The sequence below is a fragment of the Lontra canadensis genome, unplaced genomic scaffold (genome assembly GCF_010015895.1).
Source record: "Lontra canadensis isolate GAN:19392208 unplaced genomic scaffold, GSC_riverotter_1.0 scaffold125, whole genome shotgun sequence".
Taxonomy (NCBI): Eukaryota; Metazoa; Chordata; class Mammalia; order Carnivora; family Mustelidae; genus Lontra; species Lontra canadensis.
In genome coordinates, this window is record NW_022631119.1 from 4,772,148 (window position 1) to 4,787,249 (window position 15,102).

At 45.7% G+C, this 15,102-nt stretch overlaps 2 protein-coding genes across 4 annotated transcripts in view; both read right to left on the reverse strand.

Annotated features, from left to right (window-relative positions):
- The window catches only part of FBXO17 (F-box protein 17), a 95,681-nt gene that overhangs the window by 18,789 nt on the left and 61,790 nt on the right, over positions 1–15,102 (reverse strand). Inside the window, exon 1 of one of the 3 annotated variants that reach the window (XM_032842203.1) lies at positions 9,401–9,579. The exons of 1 other annotated variant lie outside the window; for it this stretch is intronic. The gene's annotated coding sequence lies outside the window, so the exon portion shown is untranslated. Of the gene's footprint in view, positions 1–9,384; positions 9,580–15,102 lie in introns of those variants that run through there. One more of the 3 variants, XM_032842202.1, reaches the window with a different exon arrangement.
- Positions 10,835–15,102, reverse strand: part of FBXO27 (F-box protein 27) — a 34,715-nt gene continuing 30,447 nt past the window's right edge. The window contains exon 5 of the mRNA XM_032842209.1: positions 10,835–10,913. Within this exon, the coding sequence (XP_032698100.1) occupies positions 10,887–10,913 (27 nt within the window). The 3' untranslated portion in view covers positions 10,835–10,886. The remainder of the gene's footprint in view (positions 10,914–15,102) is intronic.

Sequence of the window (15,102 nt, forward strand, 5' to 3'; positions counted from 1 at the left end):
CATGAGGAAACTGAGGCCCAGGGAGGCAAAATGACTCACATAAGGCCACATAGAAGTCAGAAGTGGAGTGGGGATTGGAATCTGGGCAGTCTGATCTCCCTCTCAAAGGGTATCCTCTCTAGGGACAGCAAAGGCATGAAAAAACAAAGTGAACGGAAGGGAGCCCATCAACCAGAAAGAAATGTCACTAGATTTCAGAAAGACAGAAAGCAGACAGAAGTGTCAGGGCTAGGACTGAACTCAAAGTGGGGAAAAGGAAGCCTCAAGGACCTCCAGAGGCTTTGGACCCACAGTCAGGGGTCCCAAGGCAGGGGGTGGGCAGGCTAGGGTAGGCATTCAGGTCAGGAGTGAGAGGGCAGAGTGAGGACAGAGGTTAGTCCATCTTTGAAAAAAACTGTGCCTTGGGGCTCCCTGCTCCCTCTCCTCCCACCTTCATGTTTTGCCACACAGATCTCAGGCTGCCCAACATTCACACCCAAGAAAAACAAAACCATACGGGATGACAGTTCTCTAAAGGAACTGGATGAAGCCTCTGAGATGTGCCGAGGCTGCTGGTGTCCCTGAGTGTAGCCCTTCCCATCCTGGCACCTGGGACTGAGCTCCCAGCAGAGACTGGCTTCCTCCATGCTAACACTAGTAAGAGCTGTCTCAAAACATAGAGTTCTCCGTCATCTGTTCGACTGGACAAAGAGGCCAGTGGGAAATCAGGACTATATTTATAACAGCCCCAAATTTCATACCAGTTACTTAAAACAAATTTTTTTTTGTTTTGTTAAGTAATCTCTACATCCAATGCGGAGCTTGAACTCACAACCTCAAGATCAAGAGTCACATGCTTTACCACCTGAACCAGCCGGGTGCCCCATCATACCAGTGACTTTGAAAAAGCCCTTTGTTTGTCTGAAAATGTGATTGGACAAGCAAGGACCACCAGATGCTTGAAGAAAACTAGCAGCCTGAGAGAGAAGTATTACGGTAAACAGGCAGAACTATAGTGAACCCCAGAGGAAAGACAGCAGTTCAGAGGGCCAAAGGAAGACATAAGGAAATTAGTACACAAGGCTGGCTTTAGGCTTCACAGGGATGTGACCTACACTGTCAACCATGGCCTTGCACTGCAGGGGTTCCATGCTTGCTGTAATGCTCTGCTGTTGTCAGTGAGATATTTTCAATTGTTTTTTTTTTTTTAATTTGTTAGAGAGAGGAGAGAGAGAGCATAGGCAGACAGAGTGGTAGGCAGAGGCAGAGGGAGAAGCAGGCTCCCCGCTGAGCAAGGAGCCCGATGCGGGACTCGATCCCAGGACGCTGGGATCATGACCTGAGCTGAAGGCAGCCGTTTAACCAACTGAGCCACCCAGGCGTCCCTTTTCAATTGTTTTTAAACAAGGGGCCCACATATGCACTTTGCACTGGGCCCTGCAAATTATGTAGCTGGCCCTGAATACACTTAGAGAAGATATTCAAAACACAGTAAGAACAGGATATTATAAAAGGAAGAATGTCTTCTAGAAGAAAAAAATTTCCCAAAAATAGATTGGATAAGTTAGAAACAGGAAAATACTTCTCTCTTCTCTCTCTCTCTCTCTTTTTTTTTTTTTTTTTTGAAAATACTTTTCTCAAAAGGGAAAAACTAAAGGGTTGCCTGACTGGTTCAGTGAGTAGAGCATGAGACTCTCAATCTTAGGTGGTGAGTTCGAGCACCACATTTGGTATAGAGATTACTTTAAAAAAAAAAAAAAAACTTAAAAAAAAAAAAGGAAAAATTAAAGCTATGACAAACTTCAGGAAAAACAAAAAACTGCTTAAGGAAGTCATGGTCCGGGGCACCTGGGTGGCTCAGTGGGTTAAAGCCTCTGCCTTTGGCTCAGGTCATGATCTCAGGGTCCTAGGATCGAGTCCCGCGTCGGGCTCTCTGCTCAGCGGGGAGCCTGCTTCCTCCTCTCTCTGCCTGCTCTCTGCCTACTTGTGATCTCTGTCTCTCAAATAAATAAAATCTTAAAAAAAAAAAAAGAAAGTCATGGTCCAAATATGTATCCATGTTATGTTCATTTGATAAAGTGCAAGAAAAAAAGAATCTATTTAACCTGGAGGCTAGGGGTGTTCACCTTAGATAGAACTGTTTATTGGTTTTTCATGAGAAAAAGATTGTATCTATGTATATAAATACACCAGACATATAACATTGTGTAAATTTAAGGTGTATGTGTTGATTTGATACATTTATATACTGCAGTGTGATTACCACTTCAGCAGTAGCTAACACCTCTAATCATGTCACTTAATTATTATTTCTTTTTTGTGGTAAGAACATTTAAGATCCGGTCTCTTAGCATAAAGATTGTCTTCTCAACATTGGTGATAGGAAATCTGCATGGAAAAAGATGAGCTTAGGCCTCTACCTCATACCATATACAAATAACTCAAAATAAGCCATACACCTGAATGTAAGAGTTAAAACCATAACATTTTTAGAAGAAAATAAGAGAAAAATCTCATGATCTTGGGTTAAGCAAAGACTTCTTAGCTATGAGCCCAAAAGTGTGATCCATGTAAGGAAAAAACTGATTAATAAAACATCTCCAAAATTGAAAACTTTTACACTTCAAAAGGCACCATTGAGAAAATGGAAAGAGAAGCTATAGATTGGCAGACTATGCCTTCAAGTCATATACCTGATAAAGGACTCGTATCCACAATATATAAAGAACACTTAAAATTCAACAGTAAGACAAACAAACCAATTTAAAAATAGACAAAAAATCCGAAGAGACATTTTGCCAAAGACAAACGTATGACTAACAAGCACATGAAAAGATGCTCAACGTCATTAGTCATCAAGGAAATGCAAATTAAAATCACAATGAGACACCATCTCATGCCCACCAGAATGGCTATTGTTCAAAAGATTGGCAAGTACCTGGAGAAACCGGAATCGCCACATGTTGTTGGTTGGAATTTAAAATGGTACAACCACTTTGGAAAACAGTGGGGGCAGATTCTTTAAAACGTGAACATTAAAAAAAAAAAAAAAAAAAGGTTAAACATAAGCTTCCCATGAAACCCAGAAATTCTACCATTATACTGTCATATACATATACATGTCATAAAGAATATGCTTTAAAAAAAAAAAAAAACAACCAAGGGAAGCAAAAACACACGTCCACGCAAAGACTTGTGCATACGTTCATAGCAGCATTATCTACTGGAAACGATCCAAAGGTCCATCAACTGATGAATGGATAAACAAAATGTGGTCCATCCATACAATGGAACACTGGTCAGCAAGAAGAAGAATGGAGTTCTGGTACACGCGACAATATGAATGAACCCCCAGACAGCATGCTAAGTGAAAAAAGCCCGACCCAAAGAGCCAATACATACTGTATGATATATTTATATGAACTGCCCAAAAATGACATATCTAAAGTTACAGAAAGATTAGTAGTCGCCTGGGGCTGGGCTTGGAACAGGGAAATGACCACAAATAGACACAGGGGATATTTTGGAGGTGACAGAAACGCTTTAAAACTGGTGATGGCTGCACAGCCCTGTAAATTCACTAAAAATCACTGAATTGTACACTTTAAAGGGCTGACTTTCATGGTATGTAAATTACATCTCACTAAAGCTGTCACAAAAACCCTGGAAACTCGACAGTGAAAGCCTCTAAGACTTAAATATGGTAACAGAACAGACTGTAGACGTTATCAACCTTGACACTGTGAAAATAAATGTACAAGTAACAAAAGATGGGAAACGAAGGTGGGGGGCGGGGGAGACTGAGAGGCTTGGCTCACCTCCTTCCCATCCTGGGAATCAAAAGTTGCCAGAATAAAAAAGTTAGAAGTGAAGCATAAAATTTGAAGTTACAAAGGTCAATCGCAAATAATCTTTAAAATGTAGAATTGTTAAAAATTGGTGTAGGGGTGAAGGCTAGGTACAGTCTCTCATGGCTCACGCTAACAGCTGTTTCTGGATCCTTCTCTCTACTTCTCTGCCCCCATTTCTTTTTCTTTCTTTCTTTCTTTCTTTCTTTCTTTCTTTCTTTCTTTCTTTCTTTCTTTCTTTCTTTCTTTTTAAAGATCTTATTTATTTACTTGACAGACAGAGATCACAAGTAGGCAGAGAGGCAGGCAGAGAGAGAGAGGAGGAAGCAGGCTCTCTATGGAACAGAGAGCCTGATGTGGGGCTTGATCCCAGGACCCTGGGATCATGACCTGAGCTGAAGGCAGAGGCTTTAACCCACTGAGCCACCCAGGTGCCCTCTGCCCCCATTTCATTATTACCCCTTCCATGACCCAAGTGCCGTCTGGGTCAAGGCCATGCATAAAGCAGGAGGTAAATTTCCTTTGGCTTTTTGGTATATTTTAACTTAAATGCAATGAACGTCACACGTCATAAAGAATATGCTTTAAAAAAAAAAAAAACAACAACCGACCGACTAGTGCAGACTGTCACCATAGTTTACTTAAAATGCGATCAGTGAGAACTCGCCTATGGTCCTGATGGGAGGATACACTGGTCTAGTCACGGTGGAAACTAGATGGGCATTTTTTTACTGAAGTTGAAAATGCGCCTGTCCCATGACCCAGCAATTTGACCCCAGAGGCAGCAAACACACACTAGAATATTCATGACACGACTGTTTCTAATACCTCCAGTCTGGAAAGGACCCAGATGCCCATCCACTGTAGGATGGAGAGGTAAATTAAGGGAGTCACAGAACGGTACGTGACGTAGCAATAAACAGGAGTTAACGACAAACACTCACAACCATATGGATGAGCTTCCAAAGGTTCATTTGGGGTGAGAGACACCAGATGCGACCAGGAACCTAAGGTGTGAGTTCTAGCACAACCAGACAGCCTGAGTTGCCTGGGGCAATCCCCATCTACCGCAAATATTGTCCCAGGGTCATTAGGGTAATTAGTGACCCCTATTGCTTCCAAAATTTCCTGGCTTGAATGGTAAATTGCTCAACACTAATGGCACTACCTTTAGAAAGTTCACAAACAGGCTAATCGAATCAAATATTGTTAATAGATGGACACACAAGTGCTAAAACCATAGAAAGAAGAGCAAAATAGCAAAATGAGTATTATAGAAGTCAGGGTAGTGGTCCCCTCCCACGGGAGGGAGAAGGCTATTAACCAGAGTCACCCGGGGAAGCTTCTGGGGGCTAACAATGTCCTTGCAGTTGACCTGGGCCCCGGTTACATATTTCACAATGTGCAGATGTACACAGATGTATGCCTCTGTTTTATATACTTTCCTGTTCGGATGGATGTTCTATTTCATAATTTTAAAAATATTAATGCTGTCGATAAACACCACCAATGTTACTGAACCCAAGAAGGAAACAGTCTCATCCCATCTCAGCACAAATTACAATTCACATTTGCCAAGGGCTTTCTTTGTGCAAGGCACTCTGGAAAATTCTTTCTGTGCATCATCTCATTTATTCCCAGGAGGCAACAGTGATATTTCTGGGAGAGAAGGCATCACAAGGCGAGCAAGGGACATTGCTTTTGGGAATTACTGGTGACAGGCCATGAGTGGGGGTGGAGGACTGGGGAGAGGTGAACGTTGCAGCTTCTCTATGGTCAGTCAGCCCTGGCTCAGCCCCACCGCAAACTCCTGTTCATGACCTTGGGGAAATGGCCTTCCCTCTCTGAGTGGAATTTCCTCTCCATAAAATGAGAAATGGGCAGGTACCCATCCCCTCTCTCCAGGGCCAAAAAGTCTGAAAACCAGAAGTCGTTCCCAGACCCATTCAGTGGCAGAAAGGAGTCAAACTGATGTGAGATTTGATTATCTCACTGAGTGTGAACATGCATTTCACTGAAGAAAATACCAGTGTGTTTGATTACGGCGCTCCCCAGTCCCACCACGGGTCTTCTGTAACATTCAGAATGGGTTCCCCAGGGCTTGCCTCCCATTCAGAAAGTCTAACACCCAGGCCCCAAAGTTTTAGATCAGATACTGCGGACTTCCAATAATTCCCACCTCTTTGTGGTTACAGGTAAATTAAGCACAATCAAGGCCTGGCCCCAGACATCATTACTATGTTTGTAGATCATGCCCAGCTGTGGGACTGCAGCGTGCACCTCACCTCCCTATCAGAATCATGACGTCACCGAAACCCAGCTATAGGAATGGGGGCTCAGGGGACCCATGCCTAGGAAGTCAGGACCAAACACAGCAGGGCAAAAAATGACCAATGTCGAGATCAGAGCCATTGGGTGAATTTTAAAAAGGAAAAAGAAATGCCAAGTTCAAAATCTATCTTGGGGCACCTGGCTGGTTCGGTCAGCAGAGTGCTGACTTTTGATCTCAGGTCTCGATCCCAGGGTTCTGAGTTCAAGTCCTGAGTTAGGCACGGAGACTACTTAAAAAAAAAAAATCTATCTCTAGATTAAAAGAATAGAAGGAAGGGCCCAGCTGTAGTTATGATGTTAGCATAGCACACTATGATAGTTGAGAAAAATCCTTCACTAATAGATGTGGTTAACTGCCCATGACCGCTCTACACACAAGCGAGGGCTTTACAAAATCTCACAGAAATATCATGAACAGGGGCACCTGGGTGGCTCAGTGGGTTAAAGCCTCTGCCTTCGGCTCAGGTCACGATCCCAGGGTCCTGGGATGGAGCCCCACATCGGGCTCTCTGCTCAGCAGGGAGCCTGCTTCCTCCTCTCTCTCTCTGCCTGCCTCTCTGTGTACTTGTGATCTCTCTCTGTCAAATAAATAAATAAAATCTTAAAAAAAAAAAAAAAAAAGAAATATCACGAACAGCTCCAAGAGGGAGCTGCCATTTTTCAGCTGGGGAAACTGAGGCTTGGGGAGGCAGAGCCACGGACCCAAGGTCACGTGACACGCGAGCAGCAGAGCTGGGATGTGAACCTGGGTGTGCAAGACTCCAGAGTTCCTGCTGTATGTATGTCTTGATCCCCTTCTTAGTTTCTTTTTTTTTTTTAAGATTTTATTCACTTATTTTACAGAGTTCACAAGCAAGCAGAGAGGCAGGCAGAGAGAGAGGGGGGAAGCAGGCTCCCTGCTGAGCAGAGACAATGCGGGGGCTCCATCCCAGGACCCTGGGATCATGACTGAGCTGAGGACAGAGGCTCTAACCCACTGAGCCACCCAGGCGTCCCCCTTTCTTAGTTTCTACCTTGCCTTATTTTCCCCAGATTTTACCATAAAAGTTTCATCATGTTAAAGTTGAAAGAATGGTAAAATGAATATCTCTGTATGTTCCACATTTTGCCATATTTGCTTTCTGTCCTTTGATGAATTCTTAAATACTTCAAGGTGCATCTTCTAAGAGAGAGTAAGGGGTAGGGGCACCTGGGTGGCTCAGTCGGTTAAGTGCCTGCTTTTGGCTCAGGTCATGATCTCAGGGTCCGGGGATCGAGCCCTGCATTGGGCTCCCTCCTCAGCAGGGAGCCTGCTTCTCCCTCTCCCTCTGTCTGCTTGTGCTCTCTCTCTCTGTCAAATACATAAATAAAAAATCTTAAAAAAAAAAAAAAAGAGTAATGAGCACTGGGTGTTATAAGCAAATGACAAATCACTAAATTCTAGCCCTGAAACTAATAATACACTATATGTTAACTAAATTGAATTTAAATAAAAAATTTATAAAAAAAGAAAGAATAGGGGGCACTACAGGTCTACATTACCACTTAACACCATTTCTTTTCCTTCCTTTTTTTTTTTTTTAAAGATTTTATTTATTTATTTGGCAGAGATTACAAGTAGGCAGAGAGGCAGGCTCCCCGCCAAGCAGAGAGCCTGATGTGGGGCTCCTGGGGCTAGATCCCAGGACCCTGGGATTATGGCCTGAGCTGAAGGCAGAGGCTTTAACCCACTGAGCCACCCAGGCACCCCAGTACAAAGAAATCCATTCTGCTATCTAATATTCAGTCCATGAACAACTTCCCCCATTGTCTCAAAAAGGTCTTTTGTAGCTTTTTCTGACAAAATTGGGGACTCACACACTGCAGAGGGTAGTCATGTCTCCCTAACCCTTCTATGTCTAAAACACTGACCTTTCCATTTTCTTAAAGAGACAGTACTTCTATAATAGAAAAAAAAAAAGGTAGACTCATTTCTATTTGTGAACCACATATATGACTCCATTGGGTGAAAAAATTAGTATTTAAATAAATATAAAAACTTTATTTAAAAAAACATTATTAAAGCGGATTCCTCAGCTAGGCCTCACAAAATGGGGAGTCAAAAGATCCTATAAATATTTAATGCAACAACAACAAAAATTTAATGGAATAAGGAACATGTTTAAAAAGGTGGGTTTTGTTTGTTTGTTTGTTTGTTTGATGTTACAAAAGCACCCAACAGAGAAACAACAAGGAATGTGTGATTATCCAGGGAGGAGGGAAACTTGGGCACTAGGAAAGCTGTCTCCATCTATTTTTAGTAAGGGATTACTGGACATTGTCTAAAAGTTGACAAAGTAAGAAATCAGCCCAGAATTTGCTTTAAAGATGTAAGGAACTACCAGAGAAATAACAAGGAGCAAAGGTTTAAAAAAAACGCACCACAGATCACAATTACTTTGGCCATTTCTGAAAAGTCATTTAATCCCATAAAATTTTAACTGACTGTGGGTTGCGGGGTTTGGGGGGGGGCGAGTGCTGTTTTCAGGGCTTTGCTTGATGCGGAGCTTTGTCTGCCTTATTCATCTTTTGTTCTTATGTCATACCGGGGCACTTAAAACATTATTTATTTTAAAAGTAGGTTTCTAATACCGCTATCTTTCCAGATTGTTAGTTACTAGACGCTAAGCTGAAGGATCCAGACATAAAGAACAGGACACAGAGCGTCACAAGATACTGCTCAACACTTGGAAAAGTTAACTTAGTAGAACAAAACTTAAATTGGGAAGAGCGGCCGCAGCTAAAAACAAACTTGCTAAATCAAGACACGGTGTTCGGAGACTTCTGATTCACGGATTCTGCGAAGGGGCCGCCAGCCAGAAGAGACAGAAACCAGAACTGGTAAAAAGTGGTCTGGCCTTTTCGCTGGCTGCTGTGTACACGTGTTGATCGGGGACGGTTTTTTTTGGGGGGGGGTTACCCCAGGGTGGCCTCCGCCGAGGAGCAACGGGGTGCAAGGCGTGGGCGTCAGAGGACCCGTTCTAAAAAGCAAAGCCCTTTCCGTACCACCTGGGGCTTTTCAAACGTGTGCGTGACTCTGGGCTTAAAGGGGCGCAGGGGGCTGGCGGAGCCTGGGACCCGGGGAGGGCCCAGGGAGGGCCCGGGGAGGGGGTCTGGGGCACGGGACTCCCGGGGACCCGCCCCTCCCGGTAGGGTCTGGGGCGGAAGTGAGTGGGGACCGGACACGGGTCCCGACCTGCGTCCCTACCTGTCCCGGCGCTCACCTGGCGGCCAGCTCGGAGGCGGCGGCGGGCTAAGCTCCCTTTCCCCACCCAGCTCTGGGAGGCAGTCAGGGGGCTCCCTGGGATCGGCCCCGCCCAGGGAGCCCCGGGACACGCGGTCTGGGCAGTCGGTCCTCTGCGGGGGCGGGGGGGTTGACGACCGGAGGCGGACGCGGGGGCCGGCTGCTGGGAGATTGGCCGGCAGGCGGCTGCCGCAGGCAGGAGGTAGGCAGGGGCGGGATCCGCGAGGCTGCCGGCGCCGGGGGAGGGCCCAGCTGCCGCGAGACCGGCGGGGAGGAGACGCAGCCCCCGCGCTCTGGGAGCCGGGGGCCCGCCCCTGGGAGAGCCTACACTTGGCCCACGTGGGCACCTGCTGCCGGGCGCCCTGTGATCTGGCACCCCATCCTCGTGCCCACCCCAGCCACCTCCGCGGGGTGAGGTCCACCTCCCCGAGAGCTTCCGCCGTGGGCCTTGTCCCAGCCGCCTCCTCCCGGCAAATCTTGTTTCCTTCTCGTGCCGGCCTCCTGCCTGCAGCCGCCTCCGCCATTGGAAACGTCTCTCCCGCCATCTGGCCAGTGCTGTAAATGGCATAGCTGTGACTCCGACCCTGGGCCCGGTTTGCAACTCTGGATCAAGTGCCTATCCACAGAGATGCTCTCGCATTGCGCTGTGTCCCCAGCAGAGAGAGTCTCAGAAGCCCAGGTCTGCTCTTAAGGGGACCCTCTCTCCCACACAGACTTGTCTGCGGCAGCGGCAGCGACAACCCGTGTGTCCCTACTTTGGAAACCCGCCCGCTCCCTTAAACTGTAGACAAACCAATTAATCCTAAGTTTAGTATCAGTAAGAATGGGCCCCCCCACCCATTTCTCTCACGACCTCTTGGGCCGCCCTTCCTTCCGATTGACCTAGATGGCCCAAGGGACTTCAATCAAGAGATTGACCTGGGTTGTCCCAGAGCGAGACTTCTGAACGCCAGGCCTTGTTGCCCGGCCCAGTTACCCCAGGCGCTCGCTCCTAGCAGGCGCTGTGCTAAATGCTTTCTGTGCGCAACCCCAAGGACGTCTCTCACGAGAAACTGAGGCCCAGAGTTACGTGGTCTTTGCACGGGTTGCAAGTCTCGTGTTTGGGGGTCACACAACTGGCAAGGCTTGGAGCATGGGTTCCCCAGGTGTCCTCTGCTAGGAGCCTCAGCGAGGCACCACAGCGCCATCGTGAGGAGGGTGCGAGGTCCTGCGCTTACGGCTCCGAAGAAAGGTGACCTCTCACTTGTACCAACTCCTTAGGAAGCATTTTCTACTGTGGGTTGTAAAATTATTTTATTATTGGTGGTATTTTTAATACAGAGCCACACACAGTCCCTTACTTGAAAGGCTTAGGGCTATATGGTTTGGGGGTCCGGATTTTTTTTTTTTTTAATTCTAGAAGGCTATAGAATACCATATCCAGGGTACTGCAAGAGTCCCAGCAAGGTCAGGATGGTACAACACGATCACGTGATATTTCTGCTTCGCAGCATCTACGGAGAAAAATATACACTTAGTGGAACCGAAGTTATAAATGACCTGATGTCAGTTTAGTCAGGCCTGATTGCCTGAAGAGTTTGGGGGCCTGATTTATGAAGCAGGTTTGTTTGTGCATAACGAATTGTAGCGATGATTTTTTAAATCGATACCAGTATTAAACACCTTCTGTGGGCCAGGTGCAGCCTGTATAGTTTATGCAAGTTTAGAAGCACTAAACAATTTATTTCAACAAATAATACAGCTTATTGCAGATAAATAAAAACAAAACAAAACAAAACCAAAACCATCGAGCGTCCCCAGTAAAATAATTGGATCATCAAAGGATGCTAAAACCATTGGTAAAATGTTGGAGAACAGTCCAGAATTATTACCCAACAGATGACTTATTCATTACAAATGGGAAAAATGTACCTACCTAGTGGGAGGCAGTTTCTGGCTGACACCCTCTTAACCAAAGGATCAAATGGTATCCCCAAGAGTGGGACACTAGGACATCAAGTGTCTCTTGATGTGACACTCTAGAAAATACACAAAATTACTCATGCAGAATTCTTATGGCGGGGGGGAAAGTTACCCCTACATTTAATAACCAGCAAAAATTCAGACATTGAAAATGGGGGATCTATACCAGGGAACTGGTCAGTACTTTTCAAAAAAGTCCACGTGATTACGGTGTGCACATTTCAACGGGGTCCTGTCTGGTGATCCTTGCTTGTTCCTTGCCAATCTCAGATGAGGGACTGTGTCTGTAGGCGATGGGGCTGTGCTTCCTGCTATAAATGCCGGACTGTTTGCCTCCACGGCTCTGCCCTGAGCTGGGGCATGAATGGCAGCTTTGTGTCTGGGTGTGGGGCTTGCCTTCAGTCTGGCCTCACATGTGGTTGGGGAGGGGGGGCGATGAGAGGCCAGGAGCACCGATGTGGGCTGCCCCTTCCGTCCTCCGCAAGCACCGGAGTAGGACTGGCTCTTTCTGGAAGCCAGCATGCCTCCTAGTTAGCATCTCAGACTCTCGGAGAGCTGGATCTCTTTAGGGAACTGGTTCTTATTTTCCTGCACATGAATGTTGGATGGCCTGGGCCCTGGGGAAGGAAGGGAGGCCAGGGTCCAGAGGGCATGGACAGATTATCATCTGAGCTCACCTTGGCTGTCTTTTCTCACTCTTGTCTACCCTAGAACACTGGTTGTGCTGGCTGCCTCTTCCCTGCAGTTCTTTCCTGAATGCAATGAATGACCTCACTCTGGTTCATGTCCACAAGCCTCCACCTGATCTGTCTACCTGAAATGCGTTAAACTGTCTGGTGTGAGGGTCCCGGCACTGGCTGGGTAATGACCCCCTGAAGACATATCCATGCCCTCACCCTTGAGTGGCAAAAGGGATTGCGAAGATGTGATGGAGTTGAGGACCTTGAGCTGGGGAGATTATCCTGGATTGTCTGGCTGGGAATAAAGCCCAGGAGGAAAGGTGGGCACTAGAAGCTCAGAAAAGCCACGAAGGCTATGGTAATTGGTTGCAGCAGCAACAGGAAGTGAACACAGCTTCCTTCCTGAGCCCTTGGCCATGGTTGGTTGATTTCCTTTTTTTAGTCACTTACTTTATACAAACAAGGGTACAGAAGTATCTCCCGGTGCCACCACTGATTCCTGAGGGACCCAAGGAAGTCCCTTAGTTGTCTCACTGTGCTGTCAGTTCCCTTAGGGAAGAGGGTTGAAATGGACAAGGCAGACTGCCTCCCAGTTACATCAGGCCTACACAGAGGTTCTGTTTAGCTTCCAGTATTTTGTTTTTTAAAGATTTTATTTATTTGAGAGAGAGAGAGAGAGAGAACAGGAGCCGGGGTGGGGGAAGGGCAGGAAGCCTGATGTGGGGCTCGAACCCAGGACCCCGACATTATGACCTGAGGTGAAGGGAGATGCTTAACCGACTGAGCCACCTGGGTACCCCTAGTTTCCAGTGTTTTAAAGCTTTCATTTTAATCAGGGTCATATATTTGCGTTGTATACAGCCTGGAAGGTATGAAAGAGGTTTCCCAATGCTCATCTCTCTTCTACCAGTGCCCTCAGCTTCCCTCAGTTTTCCCTGGATTCTGATCTGTTCTTGCAGAGCTTTTCTGTATGTATATGAGATTGTTCACATACCCACACTTTCAACAAACAATCACATTCTCCCTGCTCGACACTCTGCACTTATCATTTAGTATAGTTTCATGCTCTTTCCGTATCGTTATAGATTTGTTTGTTTGTTTAACAGCCACGTAGATCTCCATTGTATGGATGTACCCAGTATTTTTCTCTTGTCCCTTATTGACAGAAATATAGGATATTTCCAGAATTTTCTATTACAGACATTGCTGCCAAATATGATGTGTGTCATCTAGTGTATTTACTATTTAAAAAAATTTTTTTTAGGAGTGCCTGGGTGGCTCTGTCATTAAGCATCTGCCTTTGGTTCAGGTCATGATCTCAGGGTTCTGGGATCCAATCCCTCATCGGGCTCTCTGCTTGGCAGGGAGCCTGCTTCCTCCTCTCTCTCTCTCTGCCTGCCTCTCTGCCTACTTGTGATCTCTCTCTGTTAAATAAATTTTTTAAAAAATTATTGTTTAAAAAAAATTTTTTTTAGGGGCGCCTGGGTGGCTTAGTTGTTAAGCATCTGCCTTCGGCTCAGGTCATGGTCCCAGGGTCTTGGGATTGAGCCTCGTGTTGGGCTCCCTGCTCTGCGGGGAGTCTGCTTCTCCCTCTCCCACTCTCCTTGCTTGTGTTCCCTTTCTTGCTGTATCTCTCTGTCAAATAAATAAATGAAATCCTTACCTAAAATAAAATAAAATTTTAAAGGAAGGAGGCCCTTTTTAAAAATTAATTTATTTTAGAGAGAGAGAGAGAGCAAGAGGGAGGAGGGGAAGGGGCCGAGAGAGACAATATCCAAGCAGACGCCCCCTGAGCGGGGAGCCAGACCCACCTCACAACTTAGGAGATGAAACCGAGAGTCTGACGCTTAACCGTTTCAGCCACCCAGCTACCCCTAGTGTATTTATTACCGACGTGTACTACATCACATAGTATGTATTTCTAGAAATAGAACCACCAGGTCAAGAGGTATGTGCAGGGCTATAATTTTTAAAGGCACAATAACACAATAAATAACAGATATAAATAAATAAATAACACAATAAATAACAGTGTTGCTGAGGTCGTGGAAAAAACCGAAAGCCTCATACACTAATGCTGGAGGGAACATAAAATGGGGCAGCTGCTTTGGAAAACAGTCTGCTAGTTCCTCAAAAAGTTGAGCATTAGAATTACCACGTGACCCGCAATTCCACTCTGAGGTATACACTGAAGAGAAACGCAGACATAAGTCTACACAAAAACACGCACATAAATGTTCATAACGGGATTATCCCTAATAGCCCAAGGATGGAAACAAAATGTCCATAAACTAATGAATAATAATAAAAATGAATAATACAGTGGAATTATCGGAATGGCTTATTTGGCCATAAAAAGGAGGCAGTAGTGATCCATACTACAACACAGATGAAAGTTTGTTGTTGTTTTTTTAAAGATTTTATTTATTTACTTGACAGACAGAGAGGTCACAAGTAGGCAGAGAGGCAGGCAGAGACAGAGAGGGAAAGCAGGCTCCCTGCTGAGCAGAGAGTCCAATGCAGGCCTCAATCCCAGCACCCTGAGATCATGACCTGAGCTGAAGGCAGAGACTTAACCCACTGAGCCACCCAGGTGCCTGAAAGTTTTTTTTTTCTTAAGATTTAATGTATTTATTTGAGAGAAAGAGAGAAAGAAACACAAGCGGGGGGAGGGACAGGCAGAGGGAGAAGCTAGGTTCCCTGCTGAGCAGGGAGCCTGATGTGGGACTCAATCCCAGGAACCCTGGGATCGTGACCCAAGCTGGAGGCAGATGCTCAACGGAGTGAGCTATCCAGGTGTCCCCAACATGAATGAACCTTGAAAGCATATGACACAAAGACCCTATGTAGTACTGATTCTTTTTATATGGAATGACCAGAATAGGGAAATTCATAGAAACAGAAAGTAGCTTAATGATTGCCAGGGGCTGCCGGGATCACCGGGAATGAGGTGATAGAATGTTCTGGAATTAGTGATGGTAACTACACAGTATTGTCAGTAGGCTAGAAACCACGAGTCATAGACTTTTAAATGATAAAT